This window comes from Narcine bancroftii, chromosome 1, assembly GCF_036971445.1.
Source record: "Narcine bancroftii isolate sNarBan1 chromosome 1, sNarBan1.hap1, whole genome shotgun sequence".
NCBI lineage: Eukaryota > Metazoa > Chordata > Chondrichthyes > Torpediniformes > Narcinidae > Narcine > Narcine bancroftii.
The window spans coordinates 393,092,074-393,108,748 of NC_091469.1; the positions used below are offsets into that span (position 1 = coordinate 393,092,074).

Consider the following 16,675-nt stretch of genomic DNA (forward strand, 5'->3'; position numbering starts at 1 on the left):
ATTCTGCCCTCCCCACATCTGTCACCCATTTCCTACCAATTTGCCACTTTGATTCCTCCCACTCACTCATTCCAACCTGCCTCCAACTGCCAATATGTCAACTTAGCACGATCCAACTCCCAAGTTTTGACCTGCTCCATAAAATGCATATCAATAATCTCTCTTCCCAGCTCTACCCCACAACATTCATATGAGGTCACCAATTCCTCAACCCCCTAACTAAACTCCATGATGCCTAGACTTCACCCATCATCTCAGTCTCTGGGCTCTCTTCTCACAATAGACCTCAACATAGATTTCCTAGATTTTATGAAATAACAAAGAACATGAATCAATGTATTTTCCCATTTCAGGCCCATTCAATAATATAATACTGGATAATTCATATACAGATTCAAATACATGCACATCATCTTGGTTCTCTGTTTTTCCAACTTGTGCAATTTTTTTTGAAAAGGACTTCACATGTGCAATGATTTGCATGGAATGAATTTGTGCTTGACTCAGTGTAGATGCAATGTAGTCTAAATTATTTCCCAAGTATCATTTCTTCAAATGTGTGCAATAGTCAAACTTTGTGGACCAATTTTTAGAGTAAATTTTAGGGGGATGACTGTGCATGCATACATCTTTTGACTGTTCAGAGGGTGACCAGCCGGGATCAGGTGGTAAATCTGTGTTTGGGGCCTCAGGAGCTTAGATGTGAGGGCAACCAGCTAGCTGGGACCTGGTGGTAAGTACGCATTTAGGGCATCAGGAGCTCAGATGTGCGGGCAGCCAGGGGCTCAGCTAGAGTTTGCAGTCAGGGTGTTGGAAGCTCAAATAGGTGGACAGACAGTGACAGGCGAGACTCCGCAGTGGACGGGTCAGGAGCTCCGGTGAGCGGGCAGCTGGGTCCAGGAGAGAGTCCATAGACAAGGTGCCTCAACCTCCGATAATCAGACAGTTGGGGCCTAGGCAAGTGTCCGCAGTCAATGGGTCAGGAGCTCAGATGGGCAGGCAGACTGGGCCAAATATAGGGGTCCAACTTTTACATACGATATATGGAAAATGCCAGATTTTGGTGCTGAAAAAAGGGGGTCAAATTTTACATTGTATCAACTATTACATACTTTTTCTGGTTGAAAGTATAAAAATACTCTTTTTAAAAGAGGTAATTCTTTTTTTTCACATCAATTGAAAGCGAAACAAATTTAAGACAAAACATATTGTTGAGAAACAATTTTAGGAAATGCTCCCTCATCACAAAGTCTTACCGGACAGTGGAATATATATTCCGGGGTGTTTTTCTTAAATTTCATATTCCAAACCAAAGCTACCCCATCAGGCTCATGTGGGGCATCCTCATTGTTACAATAAGAAGCCACCATCAGTTCAGGATACTGAAACAGATAAAAAGTTTCAATACATTATCACACCAAATCACTTGCAAAGGTAAAACACGGGATTCTGCTGACACTGTGGTTAAGTGACAAAACACATAAATGCTGGAGAAACTCAGCAGGTCAAACAGTGTCTTTATGTAACAAAGGTAAAGATACATCATCAATGTTTCGGGCTTGATCCCTTCATCAAGGTTTGGGGGAACATGAGAGATGTCTGAACAAAAGGGGGAAGGGGGAGGGGTGGTGAGAGTGAGAGGTGACAGGTGGAGGGGGGACACCGCAAGGAGTGGGGGACACCGCAGGGAGGGGGGGACACCGCGGGGGGGGGAGTCAAGGCTAGGTGGAGAGAGAAAGGAACTGGAATAACTAGATGGGGGGGGGGGGGGGGGGGAGAGGGAAAAAGCAAGCTGATTAGTAGAATGCAGTGAAGTCAATGATCATGCCCAGATGAAATATGAGGTGTTGTTCCTCCAATCTGCGGGTGGTCAGGGAGGAGTAGTGTGAAAGGCCATGGACAGACATGTAAGCTTGAGAGTTGAAATGGTTGGCTACGGGGAGGTCACTTTTGTTGCAGACGGAGAGGAGGTACTTGGCGAAGCGATCTCCTAATCCAGTCTCTCTGATGTAGAGAAGGCCATAGGGGTTGCACTGGATGCTTCACCTTAAAGGTCTGTTTGGGACCTTGGACCGTGGTGAGGGAGGAGGTGTAGGTGCAGGTTTTACCCCTCCTACAACCACAGTGGAAGGTGCCGGAGGGGGGTGGGGAGGAGTTGTTGGAAGAGTACACGAAGGAGCAATCCCTACATAAAGCTGAGAGGAGAGAAGGAAAAATATGTCTGATGGTAGGGTCCTGTAGTAAGTGCCAGAAATTCCAACGGATAATGTGTTGGATGTGGAGGCTGGTGGGGTGGTAGGTGAGGACGAGGGGGATTCTGTGTTTAATGTTTCTGGGGGCAGGGGGGCTAGGGCAGATGAACGGGGAATGGAGGAGATGCGAGTGAAGGCCGAGTTAATATAGTGGAGGGGAAGCCACGTTTGTGGAAGAAGGCAGGCATTTCAGGTTTTGGACTGGAAGACCTCTCTATCCATCATCTCCCTCCCTCACCAACTCTCCCTCCCCACTTTTGTTTAGACATCTCTCAAGTTTCCCCACACACTGAAGAAGGGCTCAAGCCCGAAACATTGGTGATGTATCTTCACCTTTGTGACATAAAAGGCACTGTTTGATCTGCTGAATTTCTCTAGCATCTGTGTGTTTTTTAATATCACCTGAAAATGTTTTTTTATTAAAACTTTATTTATTCATTCCAAAAACAAATAGTCTATGACATATACAACAATTAACCATAAACATGAATGTTATTTTTTATATATAAAAAAAAGAAAAAAAAGAACCCCCCCCCCCACCCTTTCAGCCAACTCTCCTAAGGAGAGCCATAAAGAAAAAAGAAAACATATTAAAGAAAAATTAAATATACATACTAAGATCTAATCAATGTGAATTGAAATGTAAATATTCTGAATATAACAACCACTTATTAATAAAAAAAATTATAATTATCATGCAAAACATTCATAATTTTTTCCACTATTAAACAATATCTCATCTCATTATGCCATCTATTAATATCAATCATATTTGTATCTTTCCACATACTAGCAATACATTTTTTTGCTATAGATAAAGCTAAATATATAAAAGCAAGCTGAAACTTATCTAATCCAAAACCTTTCAGAGGTTGCAAACTACCCAATAAAAACTGTCGGATCTAAAAGTTTTTAAATCTTATACAGGTATTCTAAAAACAATTGAATTTTCTTCCAAAAAGATTGTATATATATACATGACCAAACAGCATGAAAAAAAGTTCCAACTGTATTACCACATCTAAAACACAAATCTGATTCATGAAAACCATACTTTTTTTAATTTTTCAGGTGTTAAGTATAATTGATGTAAAAAATTATAGTTAATCATTGCATAACGTGCATTTATCAATCTAGTTACACTATCATAACAAATATCTAACCAATCATCCTCGGAAAAAATAAAACCAATATCCGCTTCCCATTTACTTTTAGATCTATCCCAACCCTTTTTATCCATACCATCCTGTAATATTTGATACATAGATGAAATATAACGCTTCTCTGGTACCTTCATAAGAAAAGTCTCAAATTTAGTCATTTCAGGTAAAATCATATCTCTACCAAACATAGGTTTTACCAAAGATCGAATTTGATAATAGAGAAACAAAGAGTTCTTATCAAAACCAAAACTGTCCCTCATCTGATTAAAAGATAAAAATTTACCCTCTTCAAAACAATCTCCCAAATTTTTCACACCTTTAAATCTCCAATGCAATAAACACCGATTATGTATTGAAAAAGAAATAAGTTGATTATTATACAATGGAGTCAAAGCCGATAATTTACGCCTAAAGCTTATCATTTTATTTTTCTTTATCCATAACTTCATTAAATGTTTTAGTATAGGCACATTATATTGTTGTAACAAATTTATATTGCATCTAAACAAAAATTGATGTATTTCAAATTCAGAAATATGTGCCATCTCAATTTTGGCCCAACTAGGAGGCCGTACTAAATCCATCAATGAACTAATAAATTTAAGTTGGGCTGCTTCATAATAATTTTGAAAATGTGGTAAATGTAATCCCCCTAACTCATATTTCCAAGTTAATTTATTCAAAGCTACTCTCGAAAATTTACCTCTCCATAAAATCTCCCTAACCATTTTATTCAAATCTCAAAAAAAAATTATCAAGTAAATACGGAATAGATTGAAACAAATATTGTATACGCGGAAAAATATTCATCTTAATTGTATTTATCCTACCCAATAAATTAATAGGTAAATCTTTCCATTTAATCAAATCAGTTTTAATTTTTTTTAATTAACAGAACATAATTTAATTTATATAAAGATTGATAATTTACATTCAAAATTATACCCAAATATTTAATTCAATCAATCCATTTCAAATTAATAATATTCTTATAAACTGAATAATCTCCTTCACTTACCGGTAATATTTCACTTTTTTCCCAATTAACTTTATATCCAGAAAGACATCCATATTGTATTAAACACTCCTTCAAGTGTAAAAGTGACTGAGCTGGGTTTGTTAAATACACCAATACATCATCAGCAAATAAATTAATTTTATACTCCTCATCTAAAACTTTCATACTTGTATCTGTGTATTTTGTCTTATCAGCTGTGCTAAAGGTTCAATCACTAATGCAAACAAAGCTGGTGATAAAGGACAACCTTGACGAGTTGATTGAGTCAATTTAAAAGGTTCCAAAATCAAGCCATTCATCGATACTCTAGCTACCGGTTTACTATATAGAGCCCTAATCCAACCAATAAAGAAAGGACCAAACATAAATTTCTCCAAAACTTTAAACAAAATCTACATTTAACAACGAAATTGGTCTACATGAAGATACTTTCAAAGGATCTCTATCTTTTTTTGGGATTACTGTGATTAAAGCACTAGAACAAGACTCAGGTAATTCATAATGTTCTCCAACTTGACGTAATACATCCCCAAACACTGTAGATGAATCATCATAAAAAAAATTATAAAATTCAACTGAAAATCCATCATCACCAGGCGATTTACCGTTCGGCATTTCCATCATAGCCATTTTAATTTCCGAATCAGTAACTGGTTCTTCTAACTCCTGTATATCTGTATCCTCTAATATTGGTAAATTCAACTATGATTAAAAAAAAGATCAATCACTCCAGTTTCTTGTTTTCCTTCAGATGTATATAACTTTTTATAAAATGAACAAAATTCATCATTAATCTCACGAGGTTTATGTAATAAAAGAATTCCGTCTAACAGCATTAATAGTCCTCGAAATCTGTTCTTTCTTCAATTGCCACGCCAATACCTTATGTGCTTTCTCTCCCCATTCCTATTAATCACACATTCAAATTAATAAGATTGCAAAGTATTATATTCCAATTTCAACCTAGATAATTCTATTTTCTGATCTTCTGTAGCATCTTTCTGGAATTCCTTTTCTAACTCATCAATCTGTTTCTCTAATTCAAGACTCTGATTTAATTGCTTTTTTTTTATTTTAGAAGTATAACTAATTATTTGTCCTCTCAAATAAGCTTTCATAGCATCCCACAATACAAACTTACTTTGAACAGAATTAAAATTTTCTTTAAAAAAAATTAATTTGTTGTTTCAAAAAATCAATAAATTCCTTTTTTTTTAACATTGTATTAAACCTCCAATGATAGGCCACTTGAATTTTCTCAGAAGTTGCATATGTAAAATATAACAAAGAATGATCTGAAATCACCCTACTTTTATATTCCGCTTGTTGTATTTTCCCTTGTAAATGTGCCGATACTAAAAAGAAGACAATCCTTGAAAATGATTCATGTCTAGATGAATAAAAGGAGAAATCTTTCTCTGTCGGATTAAGACGTCTCCAAACATCTACTAAATTAAAATCTTTCATCAATGCTTGAACCTGAACTGCCATCTTAGATTTCTTAACTTTCTTCAGAGATTTATCTAATAAAGGTTCCAAAACACAATTAAAATCACCACCAACTAAAATATTATCATTAGCCTTACCCAAACATAAAAATGCATCTGAAATAAATATTTCATCGTCTACATTTGGGGCATAAATATTAAGTGAAGTCCAAAATTCACTAAAAATCTTACAATTCAATTTAAGAATACATCCTGCCTTTTCTTCCATTGATTGTAATTCAAAAGATAAATTTTTATGTATCAAGATTGCTACGCCTTTAGCCCTAGATTTAAATGAAGAAGAATATACATGCCCAACCCAGTCCCTCTTTAATTTCATACTTTCCTTCACATTCAAATGTGTTTCTTGTAAAAGAGCAATATCAATTTTCATTTTCTTAATATACGCCAAGACTCGCTTATCCTTAATTGGACTGTTTAATCCTCGAACATTAAAAGTAGCAAACCTCAACTTCGACAAATCTACTATTATTACTAAATACCAATTATATCAATGTATATAGGCCCTCCAATAGGAAAAAAAATCACAAATTAAAAGCAAACTAAAATAAAAATTACAAAAATAATAAAGAAAAAAATCCCCCCCCCAAAAAAACTACCAAAAGGTAGTAATCCCTAAACAAAAATTGGGTGTGGGTCACCCACCAGTGGCTGATGACTAGTAAAGAACTTTGAGCAAACAATGAATAACATCAAAATATCATAATAACAAAAAAATAAAGTAAGAAAAAGAAAATTCTTCTTTTCATCCAAGAGATTTCAATCTCGAAGATCCCATTTCAGAAGAAGTTGGACTCTTTCCATTCCCGTTTTTCCCATTTCTGCCATTTCTTCTATTTCCAGAACAACCAGATTTTTCTTTAGGAGACAATGGTGGACTACGTCTTTGTCCTCTTATATCTGGCAATGAATCAACAAAAATCATTGCTTCATGATCATTCTCAAAAAACCGAAATTGATAGTCTCCATAAAATGCCTTCAACACTGCCGAGTAGCGAAAAGTAGACTTATAATCTTTACGCCACAAAGCTTCTTTAACTGGATTAAATCGACGTCAACATTGAATGACCTCTTGATTCAAATCAGGATAGGAAAAAACTCTGCTATTCTGAATCAATAATGGAGTTTGTCGTTGTCTCGCATTTTGCACTGCTTGTCGAAGTATTGCTTCTCTGTCCAAATAATTCAAACATCAAATTGTTACCGGTCTCGGTGGTTGACCAGCTGAGGGTGTTCTTCTTGGAGCTCTATGGGCTCTTTCCAGTACCAATCCTCCAGAAAACAATTCTTGCCCTAATTCTTGCCCTAAGTCTTTAAAGAAACGAAGAGGATCTTGTCCTTCTATACCTTCTGGCAAACCAACGATTTTCACATTATTCCTTCTGCTTTGATTCTCCAAGTAGTCTATTTTCCTCTTAACTCCTTCTTGCGTTCTCCCAATTCTATGACTGATTTTTCAACCTTCAACACTTTTTCTGTGTTAGAAGCCACTTTACAGTCCAAAAAAGCAATCTGGAATTTTTTAAATTCTTCATAAGATGCATCCACTCGTGCTTTAACTATATTCAATTCTGAACTTATCATTTGAACCATCTCATTCATTAGAGGTTACATGACTGCATTTAATTGCATACACTTTAAGTCAGAAAAGCTCAGCCCTGCTCTCTCTGATGTAGTGGCAGAACAAGGTAAGTGCAGCTCCTGCTGCAACTCAACAGAAGGCATTTTAAAAGTTTTACTGCGGGTCTGGACTCCCAGTGATGGCACCCCGACTTCCCCAGGGGGTCGCCGCTGGTCTCCCCCCGCATCTCGCTGTTTTTTCACAAAATCACGAAAGAAAGCGATATCTTCAGACTGAAATGCTTCCTGATGCATTTCCAACAATGGAGTCGTCTTCCTGCGTGCTCCCTCTGTTGAAATCAAAAGGCTTTCCAAATCGGGATCCACTTCTTGGGAACACGCACCTTCTTCCAGAGAACGGGTAATTCCAGCGCCATCCTTCACTTGGTGAGTAATAGACATTTTTTTTCCAGCTCCCACAGGCAGTCTTTGAGGTTTAGACACTGAAGAGATTAAGCCTGAGGCTGTATCAAGTCGTCTAGGCCACAAATCTTCAACACTTCGAAAATGTAACTTCTTATGCACTTGAGGTTTAACCTTTTTACCATTAATGGCCAAAATAGTTCCTTAATACTTTAAACTAAAATTTAAAAGGTTTAAACTTGAAAACAAAGGGTTAAAAAACGGGTACTTAAAAGTCTGGCCAGAGAGGTCGAGATTACACGTCTGGACTCTATGCCATCTTGCCATGCCCCCCCACCTGCTAATGTGGATTACTGCTCCACTCATAACAAATAAATTGGTTGCCAATTGAACTTGCATGATTGTGAAATAAAGTTAACATTTACAATTTGGTTGCCATCTAAACAAATTTAATGAATTCACATACTGGTAAAGTTGTGACCCATTAAAAACAAAATTGCCATACTCTGTATGAATCATTCAACAGGATGAGGAAGGAATTGGTCAGCGTGGACTGGGAGCAGAGACTAGTTGGCAGAACAGTTAAGGAACAGTGGAAGACTTTCAAAGAGATTTTGCACAGTGCTCAACAAAAATATATACCCGTTAAAAGTAAAGGCAGGAAAAGAGGGAAGAGTCAGCCTTGCTTAACTAAAGAAATAAAGGAAAATATAAAATTAAGAAGCTCATGCGTACAAAGTCAGCAAGAGTAGTGGAAAACTAAAAGATTGGGAAAACTTTGAAAGGCAACAAAGGACAACTAAATGGGAAATAAGTGAAGAAGGTAAATTAGCACAAAGTATAAAAACATATAGTGTCATGGGCCCAGAGGACCCCAAAACCAAGCAGTAACTCAAATTCACCAAGACAAATGGTTACTTAAACAAAAGTTGCTTTAAACATGAAAACAGGATCAAAGTTTAACTTATTACTATTATTTAACCCCCTTCTAATTCTAAGCGCATGAGTATATAATGTGTACACAAGTTCAGAAAAGTTATTTGATTCACAGTCCAATCTCACTTCTCACTCCGTCAAGTTCTCTGGTATCAGGCAATTCTTACACTGTGCACAGAATTTAACATTTATGAATTTCACGAGGCTTTGATGCTAAAAAGGTAAACAGTTACCGCTCAGGAAAGTTCTTGTCCGTTTTCAGAGAGAGATTTGTTGTTCATTGGCCACACACAACTGATACCTTCTGAACAGCCTCTTGCCGAAGAAACTTGCTCCATCAGGATTTTCCAGATGATAACCTCCTTCTTTCAGGTCACCACAGATTCCCCTTTTGTTTCTCTTATTTCAAGTGAAACATTATGTAGCCAGTCATCTCTTCTTGTATGGACCACAAGGGCTTTGACCAGGCTGAACTAAGAACTCACAACCCATGTTCAAAATGGGGTTTTTCCACAAGGTTGCCAGAGAAAATCACGAGTCTCTTAGAACAGCAAACTGCATTCAGACAGACTGCGGGACTGGACCCAATCTACCGAGTCCATTCATCTGTTGCTTTCCAAAACAATAATCCATTACTCCACAGCATGTCCAATTAACACCTACTTATGAAGTCCTTTTAGGCAGTTTTTGCAAAGGCACCCAGATCCTGGACTGTCTGACTTTAGCAAAGCTCTGGCATTTTAAACAAGATCTGTTTTGAAGTGTGTGTATCTGTGTGTGACCTACCACAATTTATCTCCTTTAAAACATATCTATATACAATATAAAATATAACATAATCTGTCACAATAGCAAAATTTTTTTATAAATATATAAAATGTAGAGGGTGGCTAGAGTCAACATAAATCCCTTGGAAGATGAGAAAGGGAAATTGAGATTGAATAATGACGAGATGGCCGAGGCATTGAACAGATATTTTGTGTCAGTCTTCACGGAAGACATGTCCAGCATGCCAAAGACTGTTGATGCGAAGGGAGGAGAGGGCCTCGATAAAATAATTGTTACAAAAGAGATAGTGATGAGCAAACTAATGGGACTGAAGGTGGACAAATCCCCTGGTCCTGATGGGATGCATCCCAGGGTACTGAGGAAAATGGCAGGAGTTATAGTCGATGTGTTGGTAGTCATTTACCAAAATTCTCTGGATTCTGGGCAGGTCCCAGCAGATTAGAAGACAGCCAATGTCATGTCACTTTTTAAAAAGGTATGTAGGCAGAAGATGGGTAAATATCAGCCAGTTAATTTAATGTCTGTAGTCGGGAAGATGCTTGAAGCTATCATTAAGGATGAAATAGTGAGATATTTAGAACGAAAGGATTCAGAAAGGGCAGGTCTTGTTTTCAAACTTGCTGGAGTTCTTTGAGGATATAATGGGTGCATTAGATAGAGGGGAACAGGTTAATGTATATTTTGATTTCCAGAAGGTGTTTAAAAAGGTGCGGCACATGAGATTTATCAATAAAATTCAGATGAATGGAGTCAGAGGAATGTATATTGGCATGGATTGAGGATTGGTTAACTGACTGAAGGCAGAGAGTCGGGATAAATGGGTGCTTTTCTGATTAGCAGACAGTGTTAAGTGGGGTGCTGCAGGGCTCTGCAGCTGTTCACCATTTACATTAATCATTTGGAAGAGGGGACAGAGTGTGGTGTAGCCAAGTTTGCAGATGATACTAAATTGAGTGGAAAAGCAAATTGTTCAGAAGATGTGGAGAGCCTACAGAAGGATATATTTAAATTAGGTGAGTGGACAAAGGTCTGGCAGCTAGTTAAGGCAAGGTCATCCACTTTGGTAGGAAAAATAGAAGAGAAGATTGTTATTTAAATGGTGAAAGACTGCAGCATGCTGTAGTGTAGAAGTTCTTGGGAGTGCTTGTGCATGAATCGCAAAAAGTTGGGGTGCAGGTACAACAGATTATTAAGAAGGCAAATGGAATGTTGTCCTTCAGCGCTAGAGGAATTGAATTCAAGAGCACGGAGGTCATGCTGCAACTATACAAGGTACTGGTAAATCAGCACCTGGAGTACTGTGTGCAGTTCTCGTCTCCATACTTGAGGAAGGATATACTGGGCTTGGAGGCAGTCAAGAGGAGGTTTACCAGGTTGATCCCAAAGATGAGGGGGTTGACCTACGAGCAGAGGCTAAATCTCCCTGGATTATACTCACTTGAATTCAGAAGAATGAGAGTAGATCTTATAGAAACATATAAAATTATGAAAGAGATAGATAAGATAGAGGCTGGAAAATTGTTAATGGTAGCTGAGACCAGAACTAGAGGACACAGCCTCAAGATTCAGGGGAGTAGATTTACAATAGAGATGAGGAAAAACAGTTCTTCCCAGAATTCTCTGCTCAGGGAAGCACTTGAGGCAACTTCATTAAATATATTTAAGGTTTAGTTAGATAGACTTTTACATAAAAAAGGAATGAAGGGATATGGGGAAAAGGCAGGTAGGTGGAGTTGAGTCAATGATCAGATCAATGGCGGAGCAGGCTTGACAGGCCAGATGGCCTATTTATTCCTACTCCTATTTCTTATGTACTTAATACTTAGTTCAGAAGCATCAAAACCGAGTGACTTACAGGAGAATATAAATCAGTATCTTTAGTCACAAAGCATCTATTGTATATCTGCACACTGATTATTTTTTCATTTATATACTGAATTAATAGAAACATTCAAATTCAATTGCCCAAATCTGGATCAAAATGCCTGGATCAATCTGGAAGCGTCAGGAGGAAAATATGCTTTCAAATTCAGATGAGAGTACAGATACCCAAGTAAAACTTTCTTCATTTTGACACCATGGTGAGCATTGAGCATATTGAGATACTGATTCACTTTAATTAAGCTTGCTACTTTTTAAAATCTCTCTCTTTCAATCTTTATTTATTTTAATAATAAGTAAAAAATGTAAACACAGTGTATATGGAATACATAATAAATCCAGAAAGTAACATAACACTTACTCAAAGCTATTATACTACATACACATAACACTAATCACTTCTAAAGATTGAATTAAAGAATGATATGAAATATTTTATAATATATATTATCTATCCACAGTCCAAAATCTAAGTCAGTGATGAGTGCTCTACTGTCTCCTTTGATGCAAATTTGAACAAGTCATTTCACATCCCAAGGTCAACAACAGAAAAGAAATGGAGGATTCCTATAGTGTCCAGTTTTCCGTCTTATCAGAAGATTGTGAACTACTTCATCCACCATCAGGGCTTATGGTTTAAAAAGAGGAAAGATGACAACTTAGCAGAGCAGTTAGCGCAAAACTATTATAGCACCAGTAATGCAGGTCTGAACCTGCCACCATCAGTAAGCAGCTTGTACATTCTCCCCATGACTGCATGGGTTTCCTCCGGATGGTCTGGCATCCTCGCACATTCCAAAGACATTCGAGGTTAATAGGGCACATGGGTGCAATTGGGCACCGAGAGTCTGAGCTGGAAGAACCAATTACTGAGCTGTTTCCCTGGAATTATCCTAGCATTTTAATATAGGATTCCCATAGATCATTGTAAACAACTCACATCACCAAACCAATGCCATCACCCCAATGCAAATTTTGGTCTTCCTTTGTCCAAGATTGACAAATATTTGCTCGACATAGAAATTAAAGAACATGAAGCAAATATGGGGGTAAATGTAGATGAGCAGCAATGCAAGTGAGTGGCAGAACAGGCTTGAATAACCCAATCCTGCATCAATATTAACTCTTGGAAAAAAGGTACTTTTTGCCCAATGGTCAGAAATATTCTACGCCACACAAATCAACAAAGATTCAAAAATTGTAAACCAGGAGTTTTGCACTAGGATAACTGAACCATTTTTTTGTATTTATTGTCTCTTTTTAATTGAATTAGATATAATATTGTGATTGTTTTTGTCTTTTAATTTTACAAAGTACCTGTTCAGCTGCAGCAAGAACTTTGGTACAATGTACACGACAATAAACTCATCATTAGTGTGATACAAAGTTGATTTTAGTAGTTTCTATCCAATCATCTTCCAGACAATGATTTGCAGCAACCACAAATACAGCGAGCAAAAGATTTTAAATGTTCAATACCTGTCCTTAATTTTAAAAATTATTTTTAAATTTTTCTCTCTATGAACCATGTTAATCAAAATACACACAAACATTTCCCTCTTGAATATACACAGTGTCATTTTCTCCCCTTTTTTTCCCCTCCCTTCCCTCCCTCCAACCCCTCTCCAAACCCATTAAACATTCAACATATACAATTCAAAAAATCTATTAAACAATGTCATCACACAATGAAAATAAACTAGAAAATTGTGTCATCTACTTTTACACACTGGGTCATAAATTCTCATTCTGTAATTTTAGGGGGTGGAGGTCCACGGTAGGTCCTCTCTGTTGTGTTCCATGTACGGTTCCCAAATTTGTACGAATACTGTGACTATTTTTTTCCCCAATGGAATACATTTATTCATTTCTATGTACCATTGCTGTACTCTCAGGCTCTCTTCTGATTTCCAGGTTGTCATTATACATTTTTTTTTGCTACAGCTAAGGCTATCATAATAAATCTTTTTTTGCGCTTCATCCAGTTTGAGGCCTAGTTCCTTATTTCTTATATTACTTAGAAGAAAGATCTCTGGATTTTTTGGTATGTGGCTTTTTGTGATTTTATTTAATATCTGGTTTAGATCTTCCCAAAATCTTTTCACTTTCTCACATGGCCAAATTGCATGTACTGTTGTTCCCATTTCCTTCTTACATTGAAAACATCTATCTGATAATGTTGGTTCCCATTTATTTAACTTTTGGGGCGTGATATATAGCCTGTGTAACCAATTATATTGTATCATGCGTAACCTCGTATTTATTATATTTCTTATAGTTCCGGAGCATAACTTTTCCCATATTTCATTTTTTATCTTTATGTTTAGATCTTGTTCCCACTTTTGTTTGGGTTTATAGCTTATTTCATCATTTTCTTTCTCTTGCAGCTTGATGTACATGTTTGTTATAAATCTTTTAATTATCATTGTGTCTGTAATCACATATTGAAAGCTGCTTCCTTCTGGTAATCTCAGTCTGCTTCCCAATTTGTCCTTTAAGTAGGTTCTCAAATGATAATAAATTATTTCCCAAAATTTTCTATTCTTTTAATTCCTTTTCTCTAAAAGAAAGGTCATCTGTTGTGAAAGGGATTCGTTGATTTTGCGTCAATAATAATTTTGGTAGTCGGTAATTTGTGTTTTTCCTTTCTATGTGAAAATTATCAGCCATTAATGAAGAAATTACAAGATGACTTAGAACATTGGAAATATTTACCACTAACACTGATAGGAAGGGTAAATTGCATTAAAATGAATATCTTCCCAAGGATACAATACCTATTTCAATCGTTACCAATTCCCTTAACAGAGAAATTCTTCAATGAACTAAAGAGAATAATAAGGAAATTCTTATGGAAAGGGGGGAAACCGAGGATAGCGCTAGATAAATTAACAGAAGGGTACAAACAAGGTGGTTTGCAGCTACCAAACTTTAAAAATTATTATAGAACAGCACAATTAAGATATCTATCAGATTTTTATCAAACAAGGGAAAAACCAAATTGGACCAAGATAGAGCTAGATAAAATAGGGGAGAAGGTACCAGAACATGTACTTTATAAGTGGAATGAAAAACTGGTGCAATATAGAAGTACACCAGTACTGCACCATCTGTTCAACATTTGGAAGAAGATACCTGTCCTTATTGAGTCAAGAATATTCACCCAATAGCTCAGAGGAAGTGCTAAAAGCAAATGTGGTTCTTGTTGGATTAGTTAATAAACCCTCTTAAGTGCTTGCTTACCACCATGCCAAAGTACTGCTGAAAACCTGATGCTACTATTTTCAAGAATGTAAACTAAATTACTAACTTTCTAAAATACTGTATTCAGAAATACAGCAGGAGAAGGTTCAACACATTTTGGCTCATTACAGTGTAGTAATGACAACCAGATTTAAAAGGTACTATATTTTTGCACGAACTTCTATACAAAAAAACTCATTTACCTGAAGTGACCAATCTAAACAGGTAACAACACGGTGCTTTGACCAATGTTCATCATAAAACTGGCGGTTAAATGAAAGGTTTAATCCAGACTGAAAGTCCCTGCAACAAAAAACAAATTAAACTCTTGTCCAGACATACTTTGGTTATTCTTTGCAATTTTATGAGAACATCATTGTCGAGGATATTAATAATAAGAGTCCCAGAAATATTCATTAGCAAGATATTTTGCATCTTAAACATGGTGATTGCAGATGGCACTCAGGAACTGATACTTCAACTAATATGCCCCTCCCTCCAAGGTATAGTTGTTAATTTAATTATCCAAAAATGAATTCTACACATCATCAATGGCTAGAATAGGCTCAATATTGCACTTATATTTATCAAAGGCCAATCAATGGAATATATCCAATGTATTTTCATAATATTTGTGCTGTAATTTTCCCTTGATTATGGTATATGGGCGAGATGAACCAACATTCTTATGGCTCATACTCAACCCAATATGCAAGACTAAACAAAAGCCAGGGCTTTGCATTTGTTCAATAATAATTTTACAGGAAAAATCCTGTTTCAAAATTGTTGTTGACACTGCCAATGATACCATATAACCACTTACAGCACAGAACAGGCCAATTTGGCCCTACTAGTCCATGCCGTAACAAATCCCCACTCTCCTAGTCCCACTGACCAGCACCCGGTCCATACCCCTCCAGTCCTCTCCTATCCATGTAACTATCTAGTCTTATAATTACAAAGAGTAATTGTTTTAAACCAGAAATATCTATTTCTTTGAACCACTGTTGATTTAAAATAATTTCAAGCATCTAACTTGGTAAGTAATTCAATCACTAACTTTCATCTGAGACAATACATTGCCTGGTGGAATATTAAGCCTATTCTAGGCATTGATCATCAGTAGAATCCATATTGGGATAATTACATTGATAAATACAACTTGGAGGGAGGGGTATATTAGCTGAAACATTAGTTCCTGAGAGCCATTTTTAATCATGATGTTTAAGATCCAAAATATCTTTATATTCTGTCAGTTACCCTTATTATAGTGGTTTCAATGTCATCCAGTATAGCACGGAAACAGGCTCTTCGGCTCACATCTTTGCAAACCACAGTGCCAAATTAAACTAAATCTCTTCTGCCAGAAAATAATACATGTCTCTCTATTCCTTACAATATTTATGTGTGCATCTTAAGGCCTCTTAAAAGCTACTATTGGATCTGCATCTACCATTACACCTGACAGCCTGTTCCAGACAGCTACCTCTGTTTAAAAAAACTTGCCCTGTCCTGCACATATCCTTCAAACTTTGCCCCTCCCATCTGTGCACATCCTCCACTATTTGACATTTTTATCTGATGAACTATGAAATAATTTTAAAACATACCCTTCTTTTTCATCCAATTCTTTGCCACCATAGTCAAAGAAGAGGCTGGAATCTTCAGCAAGAGCCCGTTCTATGATGCGCATGTTGTGGTCGAAGAAAATCAAAAATTCCTCAGAATGAAGAATCTGTTGCTTCTCCTCTTCGGTGAGTTCTCTTGGAGAGGCTTTGAAATGAAAGAATAAAAGTAACAACAATGCGAAAAAGGGCAAACCCCCACTACATGATTATTACAATATGGCAGTAATTAAAGCCACTATACATAAATAACAATTAGAATCACAGAACACTTCTT

At 36.6% G+C, this 16,675-nt stretch overlaps 1 protein-coding gene across 4 annotated transcripts in view; it reads right to left on the reverse strand.

The window, feature by feature from the left end:
- The window catches only part of LOC138751430 (cytoplasmic dynein 1 intermediate chain 1), a 245,354-nt gene that overhangs the window by 69,072 nt on the left and 159,607 nt on the right, over positions 1 to 16,675 (reverse strand). For all 4 annotated transcript variants that reach the window (XM_069913678.1, XM_069913677.1, XM_069913679.1 and 1 more), the window contains exons 8-10: positions 16,384 to 16,546; positions 14,977 to 15,076; positions 1,257 to 1,382 (exon numbers count right to left, since the gene is read on the reverse strand). In XM_069913678.1, coding sequence (XP_069769779.1) covers positions 1,257 to 1,382; positions 14,977 to 15,076; positions 16,384 to 16,546 — 389 coding nt within the window. The remainder of the gene's footprint in view (positions 1 to 1,256; positions 1,383 to 14,976; positions 15,077 to 16,383; positions 16,547 to 16,675) is intronic.